The 20,269-nt window shown below is 35.7% G+C and overlaps 1 protein-coding gene across 10 annotated transcripts in view; it reads right to left on the minus strand.

Annotated features, from left to right (window-relative positions):
- ADGRL3 (adhesion G protein-coupled receptor L3) overlaps positions 1 to 20,269 on the minus strand; it is a 512,753-nt gene that overhangs the window by 123,678 nt on the left and 368,806 nt on the right. For 6 of the 10 annotated variants that reach the window (XM_044912942.1, XM_044912935.1, XM_044912936.1 and 3 more), the window contains 2 exons: positions 18,645 to 18,683; positions 362 to 545 (listed from right to left, as the gene is read on the minus strand). In XM_044912942.1, the coding sequence (XP_044768877.1) occupies positions 362 to 545; positions 18,645 to 18,683 (223 nt within the window). The remainder of the gene's footprint in view (positions 1 to 361; positions 546 to 18,644; positions 18,684 to 20,269) is intronic. The other 4 variants (XM_044912937.1, XM_044912940.1, XM_044912941.1 and 1 more) reach the window with 1 other exon arrangement.

Raw genomic sequence — 20,269 nt, forward strand, 5'->3', positions numbered from 1 at the left:
TATAACCGATGTGACCCATAGGCACTATGTTAGGAGGATAAAATTTCAAATAGTACAATGCATACATAGATACACACAGACATAAAAAAAACTAATTAACTGACTAACTAAAGGACCTCACTGTGAGTGATCTCAGGCTAACATATCCAATATTGAATATCCTAAGGAGGATAACACACAGGATTACGAGGACACTTTTAAGCCAATGGCAGGTGATATCCTTCTAATGATAGAAAAAATAATCACATTTCCACTGAAATAGAAATCACTCATAATATCTGCACTACCATAGAAATTTTTTCTTTCCTCTCTTCTGCTGTCCAAGGGTCTCTGGCCCTTCTGTATAACAAAGGCCACTTACGAATATTGTCTGTGTTCTCCCTGACAATGTCAGTCTTCAAAAGGTTATCAGCCAGCACAAAAGCACTTTCCTCCACAGTGTCAAGCAACATGGTCGCTGCCCGTAGTTGATCGCTTGTAGTCAGGTCTCTCCACGCATTTGAGGCTTGTGGCTGGAGGAGGTTGTTAACTGTCTCGACCATTGCCTACAAGAGGATGAACAGAATGACAGAGGTCTCTAGTGAACTCACAGAGCTGTCAGAAATCCAGGTGTACATGTTGCTCAGCAAGCAAGGATCAGCGGTGTGCATGAGTTCAGTACTGTCCCAGCCTCCCCTGTGACATGCTGCAGCAGAAGCATTCATTATTGTGTTCTGTTAAAGCCCTAGCTGAGACTGCAAGGCAAGAGGAAAATCAGCTTTTGTTTTGAAGGACAACAAATAGATCCATGCTTGCTTCTTAGAATCAATAGCAAAGGCTTCAATAAGGCTATAATCACATAATTAAATTATTTGGCTGGAGAACTGTTGGCAAGTAATTTAAACCAACACTTTTATCATATCACACACAAAAATGATTTTTCCCCCTGTATATCACCATAAAACTAAATGCTGAATACCGCAGAGGTTAAAGGGTTGACGACAGACAGGACAATACAAGAACTTGTTGCCTATAGGTTGAGGACTCACTAAGCAAACCAATTTTTTTTTTTTTTTAGCCAGCTGGTAAAATGTCAGAATGGGAAAAATATCAAAGCATACATACTCCCAGGGGGCTTGGGATATGTTAAGTGTGGAGAAAAACCTTCTTCATGCTGTTTACTATTAGGGAGGGGAATAAACAGTTGGAACTTGCAACTTGTGGCCCTCAGGTGTTTTTCCTTTAAAAAAAAATCAGCAATAGGTACACATAGAGATAAAAAGTCATAGTTCTCATTGCTTCATCCAAAAGAATCATCTCCCTAGTTACAATTTATATATTTGCCATGGTTAGCTTTATGCTCTAGGTTACAAAGAAAAAACACAACAACAACAACAAAACAGTTCTCCCAATAAGGTCTTCTTAAGGTTTCATTCAAACAGAGAATTGCAAAATAGAAAAATACAACACCTGCAGTTTGAAAGTGATCATCCTTGAACCCGTTGATTATGAAATATGCATCTAATCGAGAAATAAGTTTGAATAAACAGCCGACACAGGCAATTTGTAGGCAGTGCATGGGTGTTTTAAAACAAGCCTTATATTATTGACACGTTGGCAGAAGGATTAGGAGAGATTGAAGAAAAATACCCATTGCACTACAGTGTTTTCTTCTGGCTGGTGTTTTCATAGTAACCGACTAACAACTGTTAAAAATTCAGCTTCATAATGAAACACCTTGGCTGCCAATTAACATCAGCTTCAGAAACTAATTTGCCTTTTGATAAGAGTTGTTTTTTCTTGATATTTTTCCCAGCTACTCCAAGTTCTGGCCAAAAATTAACATCACTGGACTTTCATGTAAAATACAGTCCTACTTGCAACTTGAGTACTTTGCATCATTTAAAAACAAACAAACAACAAACAAAAAACACCAAAAAGATCTCTCATGAGTTCGATAATTGGACGTTTTCACATAGTGTGCTTAGTTCTGCCATGTGTTCTGAGTTTAAAGCATGACCTAGAAGCCAGACAAAAGCATTTCCGATCACAACAAAATGATTTGCTTTCCAGGAAGTTCTCTATAGGGATAATGCCAGCAGGATATGCCAAAAAGGAGGCGCCACATACGAAACAAATGAACAAAACACGTTTAGGTATTTTCAGAAGCCAGAGAACATCAACCTCCTGATTGCAAAGAAGTATTCTTTCTGTGATTAGATGATGCTCTGAATGCATTAGAAATGCTCTGAAAATCCCACACACAACAGAAATTATGCCTGTTCTTTAAGAAGCAGCCATTGTAACATTAGTTAAGAATCTTATACCGATTAATTTAAACTTTACCTCAGGGAAAATTTTATTGGGGATAATGCAATATTTCTGCTCTGCTCTTTACTGTTTTTTTTTTTTTTTTAAGAAATGCAAAAGGAGGGAAAAAACAAGAAAAATAAACAACTATGGTCAACTCTGAGAATGTTCTAAATAGCTACCTGTTTACAATAGACTGCTTTAGGTAAAATACCATGTTTGAATTGATAACTAATGAATCAAAGGCACCCCTTATTAAATTATCTTAATTTTACATACAAAAATGTATATGCTGCAATATTTTTTCATAGTTATAAATTTTAAGTACATTTATAACAATTGCATCTTCCCAAATAAATCATAATCTTTAAAAAAGTTTTCTATTAAGGCCCAAATGATTTCTAAGTTTCTTATAGAAATGACAGACATAATATATGGTCCTAAAACCTGGATGGTTTAGGAACAAATCTAATATTTATTTATTCTTCTTTAAAAAGCACATGTTGTGATTCCTTAAGCATCAACGTAAGGAAATTTCAACGCAAGGATTAGGAGAGGGAATTCTGTAGTGCTAAAATCAGAATACGGGATTGGGAACCATATCTGCTGAGTTTGTACCCGGACTGTGCCACTAACTAGCTGTATGATGTTGGGCCGGTTACTTAACTTGTCTGCACTTCATCTGCAAATCAGAGACGATAGTATACCCATTTTATATTGCATGGCGATACAAATGCATTTATGTTGCCTGGCTCATAACACATGTTTAAGATGTAATCTTATGTTGACTTTCATTGGCTATCTAAGTCCAGCTTGGGAAGAAGAGAGGTCTTCACTGAAGGAAGCACAGGCAATACCTGATAATTACAAAATATCTGTTCTGAAGTGAGATCCCAGAGGAATAACTTCTACAATGTAACCTTAATGAATAAACCTGCTTCACAACTTAACTACTAAAGACTATATCACCTGAAGCTTTGAGGAATAGGACAGTACAGAAATGCGTATATTAAATAATTCATAATGTGTGTTTTAGAGGTTTGAACAGCATGGATAAGTCAATTCTAATAGCTTTATAATTAATGCAGTTTGTTTAAACTTTCCAAAGTTTGCTGACATGTCCCTGTTACCAGTTTAATGAAGGCCAATTAAATAGTCACAGCCTTCAGTGACAAAAGGTTATATTTTGTTTCCTTGTACATTTTTGCATTTGTATATTTTACCCACAAATGATGACATCTGGTCATTATGTATGTGTGTGTGGTTTTTGTTTTTGTTTTTGTCAAACTAGTTATTTGCATTGCTTTCATTAGTTCAACAACATCTCTTTATTTTTTAATTTTTTCAATTTTATTATGTTATGTTAATCACCCTACATTACATCATTAGTTTTTCAACAACATCTCTTTAAAAACAGGTTGATTTTCATTTTATTTGGTTACAAGGACATGAGCTTAACTATGCTTAGAATCAAAGTTGAACAGGGAATGTGCAATGAATTTGATTAAAGTGAGGTACTGGGACATCATTTAATGTCCAACAGCTCTCGCTGACTTGTCTTTTTCTGTATAAATATTTTTCTGATCTAAAATTTACATGATCGAGTTGGAAGAAAATACACTTGGTCCAGCATTGATCATAAAGAGAAGACTTGATCCACAAAAACAAAAAAACAAAAAAAAAGAAAAGAAAAAAATCACCTAATGGTTTTGAGGTGTACAGACTGAAATAATCTAAAATTTTGAAAAGTTAATTTGATCAACAATGTCCTTGTCAGAAACTAAATGTTAACTCACTTTATTTTCTTTTTCAAAACACTAGAAACTGAATAGGAGATGGCACTGGAAATTTGCATTCTAGTTGTCACTAAATTTCAGTGTGTCTTTGGACATATTTGTGTTTTCTAACCAATCAACAAAGTGGGAACTACATGAGAAAATAAGTTTCAATATGTTTCAAATTGAGATAGTTGGGTATTCTGCTATTAGATATCACTCTTCTCCATTATATAGTTTATGGCTGGACTTTAAAGTGACTTTTGACTGTTTCTAAAAAACAAATATAAATTAGAAAGTGTAAAAGCCACTTAGATTCATTCATTCATTCATTCAGGATCATGAGCATACCATATCCTTTTGGACATGTATTTGCATTACACAACATTATTGGACCATCTTATCATAAAATTCAGATCTTAGGCAAATTCATTTGACTAGTTTTACTCATAGCATATAATTATAGTATATTCATTAAAAGATGTTATAAAGTGTATAATCATACTATTTCAAAAGGGAGGATTTACTTATTTGCTATAATGACTGTGAAAATTTTGGGGGGAACCAGCTATATATCTCTCTAATAACAACTTCTGTCACTATTCCAAGAGGATGTGCTTGTAAAATACCCAGGATCAATGATGAGAGACCTATCAATGGCACTTCTTACCCAGGTAAACAGTAAATCTTAAACTAGGTAAGCAAAATCACCTGGAGAACTTACTTACCCCTCTTTCTTCACTTGAAAACCACTAAACTAAAGACCCAAATAGAACAAATGCTTGTGCAAAGATATGTAACTTTAAGGGGTGCAGGGGTGGTTCAGTTGGTTAAGCGACTGCCTTGGGCTCAGATCATGATATCAGGGTCCTAGGATGGAGTCCCATATGGCAACAGGCTCCTTGCTCAGCAGGCAGCCTGCTTCTCCCTCTCCCTCTGCTCCCTCCTACCCCCCTGCTTGTGCTCTCTCTCTGTCAAATTAATTAATTAATTAAAAAAAAAGATACGTAACTTTACCACCATTGCATTTTTCTGAAGATAGGCTTTTTAATCTTATGCTCGTTCAGGTTTTAGCTCAGGTACGAAGAAGTCTTCAATTATCATTATAGCTAGGGAGAATCCCCCCTACCCTTAAATCTGTTAACTGTTCTGTTTTCTTTGTGTCATGAATCATTATCTAAAGTTATCTAAAATACGTATTTATCTACATGGCTATTTCAGATCTCTCACTCAAGAAAAGATTTGCTTCATGAGGGTGGCGACTCTGTGTCATTTATAAGTGCCCAAAACTCTGCCTGACATATGATAAGTGTTCAGTGACTCTGCTGAATGATTGTCATCTAATGAAGATTTGTACTTCAGTGAATCTTCTCCATTTTCATACCAGCAGGAAAAAAAAAATCTCTGAAAGTACTGATTTTATAAGAGCAAAGAATATGTAAGTACAAATGGAAAAAAACCCAAAAAACAAAAAACCTAGTAACTAGTCAATGTTATCTAAATCATTATCATTTAGAGACTCAGTGCCATACTGGGTTCCCATTTTAGTACTTATTCACCTTGAATACAACTATCCATACTCGTGGTCTGGCTTTCTCACGAGATTACGATGTTCTCAGGGGAGAGGCCATGTTTACTGGTGTTTTCCTAGGGTAAATTTTAGTGCCTTGAGACATTTTAGGTACTCAAAAAATGCTCATTCAGCAAAGATGATACTTTAACTATCAAATCATTAATGACCTTATATGTAATAGGAAAATGAAAACATCTTCTAGTTTTACAACTTTTTGCCTGTCTTCCTTCCAAACCATGTGATATCTGAACACTATATTCTCTCAGAACACCTCTTGGGAGACAGGCTGAATTAGAGGGAATTAAGAAGACAATCAGAGTTCAAAAAGGAGAAAAGCAGAACCACAGGCTATTGTAGTTAATGCAAACCACTAGGCATAACAACAATATATTCTACAAAAAGCTTTCCAAAATGTTTTTAAGTGTACCAAAGCTCACGTTCAATGTAATTCAATGAGGTCCTATTAAGTATGTATGATATGCAAAGAACTAGGGAAGTCACTGTTGGAGGAGGTTAGGAAAGAGAAGAAAAACATAGAGTCAGCCTTCAATTTGTCTACACTCCAAGGCAGAAGGTAAGCACAAAATAGAGCTAAAAACTCACAGCATATGGGACAAAAAGTAATGAATTCTTACAGAGGAAGATCAAGAAAAGATCCCAGAAGGTGTGTGATTTTGAGTTAAATATTAAAAGATGAACAAACTTTCCTCGATTATGCTCAGGAAACCTGAGGCTAAAGGACATAGTAAGCAAGTTAATGACTAAAACAAAACAAAGCAGGTACTAAGGCAAGGGATGTACTGGGTTTGGGATGAGGAGAGTGTGTGGTGCGTGGAAAAAGAGTGTAAAAAGATGAGTATGGCGGGAGAAATGGTAAGTAGCAGTCAGATCTTAGGAGATCTCCACTATGACAGAAGTTTGGGCTTTACTGCATAGAAAATATTCAGCAAGTAAATATATTTAAACGAAGGAGTTATATGTTTAGATATGTTTGGAGTAGAATTATGAAGATGCCCCCCAAAGATAAACAGAATGGAAAATGAATCCTATATTAAGTTCATTCGTTATTTTTTTAAAAGTTGTTTTGTGTTACAATAAAGCAGACATTTATAAATATGCAAATTATCATTAGGCAGCCCATTAGAAAGTTAAGAGCAATTATTTCCTCTTAGTGGATGAATATAAGGTAATAAATTGCTGACATCCTTTTGGAAAACTCTCCAGCAATATAAAATTTTATTTTACTCTTTACTTCTACATCTTTGTTTTTTGATGTGTTCTCCTGAATGCAATATTTCTTCATCAATACATACTGTAATCATTATGCTGAACATGGCTATTTCTTACATATTATATATACAATTATGTTTAAATATTTTTCTTCATGTATAAACCTCAGGATATGCAAAGAGAAATAAGTCTTCCGTTCTCTGCTCCCATCCACTGCTTTCTGACTATATATGTGTGTGTGTGTGATAGTATATTATATAATATATAATACATAATACATAATTACATATAAAATATAGTTTTATTAATTTATAATTTGAAAAAATAAAACTTTTCTTTAATTCTTCATTTTTGACTTTTTGATGTGAAGGTTAACAGTTAATAAAATAAAATGAGCAAAAGTTTAAAATCATTACTGAATAGGGCACATTGTACTCTAATCTGTGTTTATATATTGATTCAAATCAAAATTTTAAAGGTCAAATGTTAGAGGAGTCTTTAAAACAGTTTTGAACTTGCAGGTTTTTTATTAGAAGTCAAGTTGAGTGACTGGTATTTATACATCTGTTCAATAACCTAAGGTTCTTTTTATAATCACTGTCATTTACTATTATTAAGCATATAAAAACTACTAATCTCTGAACTCCCTTTTATATTACAGTGAAGTGTTGGCATTTTCAAGTCTTAATTAAAATTAGATTATATAACACAACTGACCTTAATATAGTAATAAGACCCCTTAACAGTAGAACAAGATGAACCTAAAATTTCATAGAAAAGACTGCCTCTTTAAGAGATCCCTTGTTGCTTAAAAATGTACTGTTTTTAGCAAACTGTAATTTATTGTACTATTTTAAAATCTCATTTAGAATTAAAAGATTGAATGCTGTCAAATAAATCTATATTGTGTTACAGGAATTAAATAGAGCTATAAACTTGACTCAAACTTGTTAACATTTATTCAACAAATATTAAGTACTTTCAGCTGGGATGCTGCAAGAAAGACAGATGTTCTCCCGTCCTTAAAAGTGATGAAAATATAGTGACGCCAGACTATTAAACAAGTAGAAACATAGCAAGCATTTTAATAGTGGAAACACATGGTTCAAGCACTGCATCGAAGAGGCTCCATGAAGTAGAATTCCAAGCCTAAATTCAACATTGACCAAAGAGGCAAAAGGTAGAGTATGTGCATAGAGATAGGGAGGGGAAAGAGAACAAACACCTCCAAGGAACTGAAAAGATTTCCTGTGGCAGAGCAGAGTGCAATGGGTTCAGTGGCAAGAAAGTGAGTGAAGGCTAGTTTTCAAAGTTTGCAAGCCATGTTTGATATGTAAAATTCTTCTTAAAAGCAACAAGAAGTCACTGAAAAACTTAAAGTAGAGTAGTGATATAAATTAAAATGTTTAATATTTATTGAGTATTGGAGCACCTCGGTGGTGCAGTCGGTTAAGCGCCCAATGCTTGGTTTCAGCTCAGGTCATGATCTCAGGAATGTGAGATCAAGCCCCACAGCAGGCTCCGCACTGAGCAAGGAGTCTGCTTAAGATTCTCTCCCTCTGCCCCTCCTGCTTGTGCTTTCTCTCTCTCTCTCTCTCAAATAAATAAATAAATATTTAAAAATATATTCATTGAGTATGTTCCAAATTCTCATCTGAATGCTTTATGCATCAACTCCTTTAATTTTGACAATAACTCAATGAGGTAGACATGAATATCCTCACCTTGCAGTGAGAAAACTAAGACTCAGAGAAGTGAAGTAACTTGCTACAGGTTAATTAACTAACCTACGGCAGAACCAGGGTTCAAATCCATACATTCTAACTCTGGGGATGAAGAAAAGTAGAGATTCCACAGGCATTTTTAAAAATTTGTTGATTAATTAAAGTCAGTTGGTAAGGAAAATAAAGAAGCACAGTGCACAGAATTTGAATGTAGGCAATGAGGTGGCACGCATTTAAAATGGAAATAAAGAGAAGCAAATTTTTGTTCTTTAAAAGGTGGAGGATGCCTATTTTGAGTGCAAAGTAAAACTTGAATGGAATCAATTTAAAAGGCCTACAGAAGCCTGGTAAGGGAGGAAAACCTTCCCTCTACCCTACCCTCTTAGGGTATATACCAATTTAATGCCAAGACCTGAGAATTAAACCATTAGATAGACAGAAGAAAAGCATACAAATTTTATTTAATATTTTTATGTGCATCTAGGAACTTATATAGCAAAAATAAAGGCTTAAAAAAGCAGTTAGGACTGCTAGCTTATATAATTTTTTAAATAAAAGAACAACACATTTGTGAAGAAGTAACAAGATAAAGGAAAAAGATTTAAGCTTTCAGGAATGGTAGGTTGTGGGAAAGTAACTAGGAAGTATATAAGGGAAACTAATGGAAGATAAGGGTTAATTTCATATGTTCATTGCTTTCAGCTCAAAATAATCAATATGACTAAGTGGCATATTTGGGGCATGTTCTTACCCCCTCAGCTGGAGCTTACTCAAACATCTCTTCTTGACATAGGTTTAGGGATCATGAAGTTAAATAAGTTGTTGGTATGTCTGACCTTACCCAGAGAAACTGAGTAGAAGAACCCAATCATAGAGGAGAAAATGTAGAAAGAATGGTCAACATCTGAGATGAAGAAAGCAGAGCCAGAAGAGTGTGGTATCGCAGAAGGTAAGGGAGGAGAGTTTCCATTGTTTTCAAAATAAACTCGACCATAAAAATATCCAAAACGCTCTTCTTGAAATAATAATGACTCTAGGTATTTTTTCTGAGAACTGGTAGAATGGTTGTGAAATAAAGAGAAAAAAAACCCCAGAGAAGCTGTTCTTGAGGGACCATCAGCTCAGTTTTATGAATTTTTACTTTGAAGTAGGACATATAAATATATAAAATAATGTATGTCAGTAAAAAAAAAAAAAAGTATATGCTTGTAAATAGCATTGTTTAGAAGTACATAAATTAAAGCCTGAAAATCTGTTTATGGGACAGCAACACCAACCTCACCCAAAGAAGAAATCACTTTGAGAGTTTGTTGTGGATCTCTGCAGACTTGTAAATATTTACACATACATACCAACAAATGTGATCACTATAATCATGCGGTTATCTGTTGGTTTTTGCTTGCCTGTTTGTTTTCTCCTCTAATATACCCCACCCAACTCTCTAAATCAACGCAAGACCTACCTCATTCCTTCTGTGGCCTAAGGAGTATTCCATTATTTGGTAGAGCAGTTTATTCAACCCATTTCCTACTGATGAAGAATTAAGTTGTTCTGTTGATGTAAACCATGATACGAGGCTACCTTGTGATTCTCTCTACACATTTATTCATTTCAGCAGAGGAATGCTGCCCCACTGTGTGGTTCTGCCACAAGTTACTCCCAAAGTCCTTACTGTAAGCAGAGAGAACAACACTGTTCTGTGATTTATAACAAGATTTATGAAAAAAAAAAATTGTAAAAACATGGATAAGAATAAAAATAGTCTTCTCTGGTAGGCTATTTAGGAGGCTGATAATAGTGATTGTTTTGAAGGAGAGCTGGGAAGAGAGAGAGGGAAGGCAGGATTGCACTACACAACTCCAGGGGGCATCTTCCAACTAGATCACACTGTAAGGGGCACACCCCCGAGTCAGCAATGCCATGGCCATGGTGAGAAGACATTTTTATTATTCTTACTTTTTGAATTTTACATGATGTGCCTATATTAGCTGTTTAAAAAAACAACTACTACTTTAAAAAAAGAAGAAAAATGCTATCTGAAAATTATTTGAAATAACCTTTTTAACAAAACGATTGCCCAAGACCATAACTAACAGAATGGTCACAAGAGAATTTTAATCTGTAGGGTTCAAAAGTAACCCAAATGGTCTTAAATCTATGGTAGGTTATTATATCAAAAATGGATGAAGGGCGCCTGGGTGGCTCAGTTGGTTAAGCGACTGCCTTCGGCTCAGGTCATGATCCTGTGGTCCCTGGATCGAGTCCCACATCGGGCTCCCTGCTCGGCAGGGAGCCTGCTTCTGCCTCTGACCCTCCCCCCTCTCATGTGCTCTCTCTCTCTCATTCTCTCTGTCTCAAATAAATAAATAAAATCTTAAAAAAAAATGGATGAAGATATCAATATGTACCATGATATGAGAAAAAGAAGTATTTTTGGTTGCCTCTAAGAATGCTTGCTGCCCAATAACACTCTTTGACTTAGACATAGAATCACTGTGCACTGCCCACCTATGTGTCTTTTGGAACATTCTCAAAAGAGATGAATCTTTAAGTTACTTGTCCTTCTCCTTCGGATTCCTGTGTAGAGATTAGCATGAAGAGATGATTGGAACCTAGGTAGCCATCTTCTCATTTTGAGGATGGAAGCCCATGTGTTAAAGATAATAGAATAGAAAACAGAAGCAGCCTTCGTCTCTGATGTGGAATTTTCATGCTAATCCTGGACTACATTGTCTGCATTTCTTTTATATGCATATGAATAAAGCCCTGGTTTGTTTAAGCCACCTAGTTAAGTTTTTGTTACTACCAGCTGTATAAAATTTGTACATTAGATAAAGGAAAATATCAAAATTATAACTCTGGTGGGAGCAGTACTAAAAAATCATTTGTTTGGTTCCAAGCCATCAGGCAACTACTTTACTGCAAATTACACCTTAAAACTTCCATTTGTTTTTTAAAGATTTTATTTATTTATTAGAGAGAGAGCACATGAGAGGGGGGAGGGTCAGAGGGAGAAGCAGACCCCCCGCTGAGCAGGGAGCCCAATGCAGGACTCGATCCCGGGACTCCAGGATCATGACCTGAGCCGAAGGCAGTCGCTCAACCAACTGAGCCACCCAGGCGCCCTTAAAACTTCCATTTCTTTTCTGACCTGCACCAGAAAAGGTAATGATAACTTCAGAAAGTAGGATCTTAAATCTGCAATGCTATTTTTAACATCATTTTCCTTCTGGTTAACTTATGTGATCAGAAAGATATTAAAGAAATAACAAAGTAAATTGATGTGTATGCTTTTTGTGTTTGCACAGAAATACTATCTATTTATATTCTTTGTATTCAAAAACCTTTCTGCAGGTAAACCCTTCAGAAAGCAATGATGCATTAGAAAGGACTTTAAATCAACAATTTTACAATTAAGTAATGACCCAGGCTCTGATTAAAAAATTACAAGTGAGAATGGAACTTGGTGAAAAGAAGTGGGAAAATATTTTTGTTTTAGATGAAAACATTTTATTTGAAAACACGAGGTTTTTTTTAACCCTCATAGGAATTACTTCCTGAAGCATTCATAAACCACGTATATACAAAGAGCAGCTGGAGCATTTTGTTTATTTATAGGAAATGTGCAAAATGGAAGAAACGGAAATAACTCTGTAAAGCAGCCCTCACTGCTTGACCTGACACATTCACCCCAGGAATTTTGAGAAATTCCCAGAATGATGGTCTTTGCACACGTCAGAATAGCCTCTCCATCATCCACATTTGCCACCGTCCTGTAGAGGTTTTTTAATTATTAGATTGCTGAACTGACCTGTCCAAGTTAAATAATAACCTGTAAAACTTACTCTGCATATATTACAAATGGTTTTACTGTCTTTTGAGTCAATGATTGCTTTAAAACAGCAATTAAGGACTATAACTTATTGGGCAGAAATCTTAGGACTTCTGTATCTAAAGAAAACTACTCTGGTTTTGCAGATGGAAGTCACTTTCTTTGATCTCAATGTCTTTTAGCAATAGGTTCAGAGCACCCGAAACACGCAGGGTGCAGATTTGTATTTTCTCTCTTACTGACACAAATCAAGTGCAGATTTATCAAGCTGTGAAATATATTAAGTTCACAGGGTTTTAACAAAGGGTTACCAAACCTCAAGAACCTGCTGTGATTCAAACTACTTTCAGATGTCCTTTTAATTATATTAAATGAAAGTTTGGGTTGGCTTTGATGCTTATGGGCAAACATCGAAATCTCTTGAAAGAGCTGCTAAAAGTACTCCCTGTTGCTGTAGTTAATATACTACATTGTATGCACACCACTAGCCAATTTATTCTAGCCACTTTAACAAGGATATCCAGGCTGACAGGCCACACAGAATAGTATCACAAGTCAGGCAAAGCACAAATCATTAGAGGATTCCGAAAGTTGTTTGACATGCACCACGGAGCTCTTTGTCACACAGCCAATTAAGTGACCAAACAAGGAACTTGAAAATACTCATTAATTTCTTCCTAGCAGTATAAATGGAGGTTAGAATCCTTCTTGTCTTATGCACCAAAGGCAGACAAGTAAAACGGGCATAATTCAATTTGCACTTTGTCAAAGGTGCAAGTAGCAACATTGGTTCACAGAAAAGTCTGCATTAAAGACCCAAAAATTAAAGGAAGAGGTAAAAATGTTTAGATAGTACATATCATAATGTAGCTATATGGGCTCCGGGATTTTTTTTTTTTTTAATTCAGCAAAAATTGACATTACTTTTAATCGCTGAGAAGCTGCGTCAGCATTTCTGAGCAGATTCGGCAGCCCTTGACGTTAGTTCCTCCTGTGTGAAATGAGAACCTCGGAAGCCTCCTGAATGCCACGCTCTGCAGGTCTTTCTTGTTCCTTCAGGTTGCCCTGTGGCCTCTCTTGTCGCTTTCTCTTCTCCCTGACCTCTTCGAGCCTGACCGTGTCCTGGGGCTCAGACCTAGATTCTTTTCTCTTCTCTCCCTACACTCATTCCCTTGATGAATTCACCTAGCACAGTGGCTGCAAATGCCACCCGAAGTGAAACATGGCCAAACGATTCTTTCTAGCCGGACCTCTGCGCTGAACTTCATGCTTGTCTATCTGACTGCAGACTTAACATCTGTGTTGCGCAGCTAATGGGAATCTCAAACTGGACGTGCCCCAAAGTTGAAATTCTTGTTGTGCTTGTCCCAATTTGGTCACAGACAGACCGTCTCAATAAATAGGACTCATCTTTCCAGCTGCTCATGTAAAACAATTTCTGTCATTTTTGGCTCCTCCTCCTCTGGCATCTCACATACCACCCCTAGCAAGTTCTGTTTGTTACCCTTAAAAAAAAAAAAAAGATCCTGAACCTGAGTAGTTATGTCAGCATCTCACACTCCTATTCTATTTGCCCATTATTGTCCTTGGTCACCCTGTTTCAGCCCTTAGTTTTCCTGCAATAGTCTACTCTTCACTTTTAAAACACATTAGTTCATGTCATCACTCTGCTCAGAAACCCACAGTGGTTTACTGTGTCTCTGGGAATAAAAGCCAGCGTCCTTACAATGCTCTGTCAGATCTGGGCCCTTGCCATCCTGCACATTCATGTCCCACGACCCTCTTCTCTTTCACACTGGCCTCAGGAATTGTCTATCTCTCTGCTAGAGGGCTTTTTTCTGCATAGCTGCACAGTTCACTCCTTCACCTCCTTCAGGGTTTTGCTCAAATATCACCTCAGTGATGCATTTCTTGCTTTCTTTTTCTTAGTATTTATCATCTCATATGCCATATTTTTCGCATACTTGCTGTATTATTTATATTCTGCCCCTAGAAAGTTTACCCTAAGAGGGAGAGCAGGATTTTGCCTGTTATGTGCATTGTTGCATTCCCAGTGCTGATAAGGTTATTGGGCCCCTGTGCTCAACTATTAATTCCTGACTGTTTTTGTTGTTAACTACTATGCGGTGTTTTTTCATAGTTGAAGACAGATACTGTTTTTCCATGCTGGTGCCTAGGATAGAGATCTCTAGGGGATAATTAAGGTAAAACAAACACTAAATTAATAAATAATGAACAAATCATAGTTCCAAATTGAAATAAACAGATGGCTTGTTTCAAATACTTTGTGAGCTTTTTTAAAAAAATTTTTTTCAAAGCTTTTTTTTATTTATTTGGAGGGGGGTAGCAGAGGGAGAAGCAGACTCCCTGCTGAGCGGGGAGCCCAACACAAGTTTCAATCCCAGGACGCTGACATCATGACTGGAGCTAAAAGAAGATGCTTAACCGACTGAGTCACTCGGGCATCCCCAAATACTTTGTAAGCTTTAAAGAACACAGACCATCTACCTTTGAAGAAGAAGAAGAAGAAGGCAGAGGAGGAAGAGGAGAAGGAGGAGGAGAGGAAGGAAGGAAGGAGACCAGGGGTGTGTGTGCGTGTGTGTGTGTGTGTGCGTGTGTGTATTCATTCATTTGCATCTATCTACCAATTTTTTCTGATCAGTTCTCAACCTGATGGTGCAGTTAATAGCAGATTCCAAAGAATGACTCAAAAGATTCATATGGATAACTGTATGTTCTTATATCTTCCATTAAGCAAGGTCGACTGCAGACTCTCCAGGGAGTATGTGCTGCCTCTGAGATCTGGAGAACAAAAGGAATTGCTGATAAAAAAAAAAAAAAAAAAAAATACTTATTTCTTTACTAGGGAAACGTCCTGCTTCTAAAGCCATGAAGAATGAATGCCAGTAATTCTTAATATTTCCTGCTAAAGAAGAGAACAATGCCCACAAATATTACTACTTAAAAAATGAGAAAAAAAAAATAAATCTAAGTGCTGGTTACATTTAAAGAACACGAAAGTAGTTGTTCTTAAGTGGTTTGAGGTCATATTCTCCTCCCAGAGTCTCATGCATCTCTTTTTGGAGCCATGTGAATTTTTACTGGTTCAAGGACTATACTCCCAGACCCCCTGCCCCCATTCCATGACTGGAGTTAAGGACTTTGGCAATTCATCTGTACTAAAATGCCTATAATCAAAAAGACAAAAAATAACAAGCGTTGCTGAGGATGTGAAGGAACATGCATTGTTGGCTGGAAATGCAAAATGGTGCAGTCACTCTGGAAAACAGTTTGACAGATCCTCCTTTAACAGAGAGTTACTGTATTTCCTATTTGTTTTTCTCCTCTCTTAATATGGTAATTTTTTGATCACAGAGTCCTCTGAAAACAAAAGGACCTCAAAGCAAATTATGTGTGTATTTGCACTTAATCAACAGTACAAAAATGATGATCATACAGCCATTTCAACTCAATCTCAAACAAAAAGGAAAGAAAAAACTATTTTACTCTATACTATCCCTGAAATACAGTAAAATAAATCAATAAACATAAACCAGAAGATATATCCTGACTCCTAACACCAAATAATGAAGTCAGTTCTGTAACAGAGGTATCCTAGGGATTTGGAACATGAGATTCTGAGACAGGAAGTCCTAGCTTTGAATTCAAGAACCCCTCAATTACTATTGTATGATCTTGTGAAAGTCATTTAATTCCCCCTGGGCTCCATTTTCTCTACTCTAAGTTAAAAATAGCAATAATTGTATCATAGGATTGTTGTGGATATTAAATAAGAATTTATGCAAACTGCCCCCAACAGTGATGGCCACATAATTACTGCTTAATAACTGCATTTATTCTCAATAATAAATCATTGTTGATGTTGAGAAAGCATTGGAGGCACGTTAGAACAGCATGTGTTAGAACACCCATAGTGCCATGGGTGCTAATGTGTGACCTTGGGCCAGTCATCTCATCTCTCCAGCTAACTCATGTTCATCTTTCAGGTACCTTCTATTTATACATGACATCACAGTAGTTATCTAATATACATATGTAACACAAGCCTTACTTGTCTTCTCTGGCATAAAACTTAACACTCTCTTCTTAAATGAAGGTATCTCTTTTGCCCAAGACATGGTAATGATTTCTTCTTCTTTTTTTTTACTATGACTCGTATTAGTTTCTATCTTTTGACACTAAACAAAGAATTTAGTGTAATCTAAATTAAAACTAAATGAAAAAAATATTGGACCCAATTGTTTGGTTTTGTTAAAATTCTGGAGGTGCAAGCATAATGAGTATTGGGGATTCACATATTATTTAAAAAATCAAAGCAACCACCTTTTACTTGTTCACCTACAGATCAGTTAACAGTTATCATGGTTGACAGATGATGGTCCAGATTTTACTGTGCTTTTCTGGTGAAGTAAACAAATGTAGGAAGTAAAAAATAAACAAATGTAGGAAAGATGGATCTAGGCAATTCATAGAATAGACAGTATACCTCTAAATAATTAAAAGCTAAATGGATTTAATGGTCAAAGTCAAACCTAGAAGAATCATTACTTAAACCGTGGAATGGCCATGATACCTAAATAATTATATTTTTTCAAATTTAATACATAAAGCACTTCTAGTGTCTTTTATACCTATTTCATAGATAGCTCAGAATGTGCTCCAAGCAGAAACACCAGGGACATTAGCCAAGTCTTTAAAATTCAAATAGACTAAAGCTTAAAGTATTATTTACCCTAGAATTTCATGGAGTAATAATCTACGTGACAACGAACAGAAGTAATGCCATGTCTTAGTGAGCAGAGCATTTCTGCTTCACAAATATTCTTTTTGTATTTGGTCTTATCAGATGTTTAGTCAATAGCTGAAACATTTATTCACAGCCAGTCAATTATAACACCAGGAAATCAACCATTGAGTAAACTGTGCTCTTAATTTTCCATCAGAGATTCATGTTTGAATGGCCATGCATTTCATAGATTTAAATACCAAAAGTCTAATCATCTCCAAGGCCCCATTAAGGGGATAGCATAGATTGCAATCAAAAACAATCCTAATATTGCTCAAAAATGATCTTCAGCTTTCATTGCTAAAGAATACTTCAACTTCTCTACCTATTGTACATACTAAGAGGATAGGTTTTCATATATATATATATATATATATATATATATATATATATATATATATAAAATTACCAAAGCCTTAGGAGAAAAAACAAAACAAAACAAAAACAAAGGAATGTTTCTTATACCCAAAGATTCATTAATTTATAAAGTAAAATGCACATTATCTAATATCTGTTTGATGTAAATTATTTTCCCTCTTCTTTTTTGAAGCCCCCGGCCCCTTTCCCATCCCTTAGCTCAAGATGACATCTAAGCCTCAACTGCCTGACTGCCGTTGAGTCTCATATCTTTTGTGGGCTCCTGTACATATGGAATTAAATTTGTTTTTCTCCTATTAATCTGTTTTACGTCAATTTAATCATTAGACAAGCCAAAGAACCTAGTGGGAAAAAAGGAAAATTTTGCCCACCTCTACACTGCCTTCTTGCCTTCTTCCCTTGTAAAAATAACTATAAAGGTTGTTTCTGGGATCTTTTCACACAGAACCCATAAACATAGCAATGGTTTCTACCCTGCTTAGAAACAAATTACAGCATGTCAACTGGAGAAAAATTACATTTATATCAGGACTAAAATGTTTACAGTGAGTGGGAAAATAAGACAGTCACAGCATGGGTTGAACATTTTGGTACAGAAGCATGATATTCCAAATGTTCTGGACTATTCTTTGTCTTACAGAATTTTGATTATATGTCATTTCTGAGTGATTTGCTACTCAATATTAATTGGCCTAATGTATTAATGAAATGTTTTCATACACACCTCTATGAAGAAATGAGAGATTTATATATTACACCCAACTCACCTTTTAGTTGTGATCAAAATTGTCACATACCAAGTTACCCCTCCTTGTTGGTCTGTGTTCATCTTGTATGACAGAGCATGAGCGCTGCCAAATTTCTTTTAGGCACATACCTTTGCAACATGTCTCTCTATTCCCACCCTGCATGCCCTCCCTGAAATCCCTTTAGCTCAACAGGGTACATTATCATTTTTCTATCAGATGCCCATAAATGCTACCACCAACAGAGACAATTCAACAACTTAACACATTTATAAAAACGCAGAAAGTACCTGGACATAGGCTCTGCAAGAGCGCTCTCTTTTCTGAAGCTGAATCCATTAAGACAGCAGATTAAACACAGAATAGAAAAAACAAGTTAGTGACAGAAGAAAACAAGAAAAATAAAAGAACACATCTACACAAAACACCTTATTTTGTTGTGCACTACTTTCTAGAAGAGAATGAAAGCTAAGCAGCAGCAAAATGTAAGCAATGGATGGCTTGAACACTAGTCGCCAGCACCTTTTCAGAATAACCCAAGTGAAAACTGGATGGTATAAAGTTGTTAATGATGGGAGGAAATCTTGGAATAAATTTAGTAGAAATTAGTAAAAATCATTATACTTCAGTCGTTTGAAATGATTCATTTCACATTAGGTTAGTTGTTAATTCATGAGCCACAAATGAAGACATACGAAGTTAAGTAAATTATGTCAAAAATTTGGAACCCACATTGCTTGTGGTTTAAAGATTATATAGATGGTTAATATGCACCACAAACCATATGTTCAAACACAAGAAATTTTGTTTATCGGAAAAATAGAAGTGCCCATTCATTATGATTATTTGGTTCCAAGGGAAAAATACCAACAGATAGGTAATTTCTGATTAGAAGAATGTGATTAATCTTCTGATTTATCACTGCTTTTATATCTTGAATAATTCCTTTTCATGGTTTTGACCAAAAACAAAAACAAAACAAAACAAAATAAAACAAAACTTAAACATTTTAGACACTTCTGTGGGATAAGAAGCCTGTTTTCGTTTATTTGTTTGCAAACAGAGTGATGTTTTTCTGGGCAAAAGGTTAATAACAACTCATATTCAATCCCATTTTTTTTTTCCTGGTGATAAAATAAATAAGTAGTAAGTTTAACTGCCCTGTTTGAATAAATGACACAAAATTTCAAGAATTAGACTGTGACTTTCTTCCTCTTCCCTATTTTTTTCCTTCAGTAGCCTTGATTGTTGAAGGAGAAAATTACCCAGGTTTAAGAAGCAGTTACTCTGATGCTTTTTGTGCAGCTAATACTCTCTCAACTTTAATTCATGCAGTCTTCAATGAGCATCAAGCAGTTACTCCTTTAAAGAATTAAGTGAGGAATGAGTGCAAGTAAATTGCCAACGCTGTCATTTGGATCACTGACTCGCATCTTGGTTTTGCAGGACTCTAAACGCTTCAATTTCAATGTGGAGTTCAATTGATTTGTACCAAGTTGACTTTGCAAATCTGATGGGTTATAATGGCTTCAGGGAACAGTGGGAACCACAGGAAATGAGAGCAAGCCAGCAAGCATGTGAATAACCTTTGCCCTCCCATCTCCTTACCCCATCATGCAAATTAACATATGACAGACCACATTATATAAACAATTGAAAAGAGCCAAATGGGAAACAAAAGAAAGCATTAAAAAGCTTCACAAATGGAAATTTGCCCATTATGTAGTTATTTGATATTCAGAGTAGGCAAGCTGATTAGCTGTAGCCAGTTAGAATGTGACATTAATTACCAGCTTTACCTGATATTGTCAGACATCAACACCATTTTTAAATAAAGATACAAAGTATTGCTATAACAAGTAATGTTATGGATATGTAACATTAATAGAAATTACTACTTCCAGTACATTAGGAT

This window comes from Neomonachus schauinslandi, chromosome 2 (genome assembly GCF_002201575.2).
Source record: "Neomonachus schauinslandi chromosome 2, ASM220157v2, whole genome shotgun sequence".
In the NCBI taxonomy this organism is placed as follows: Eukaryota; Metazoa; Chordata; class Mammalia; order Carnivora; family Phocidae; genus Neomonachus; species Neomonachus schauinslandi.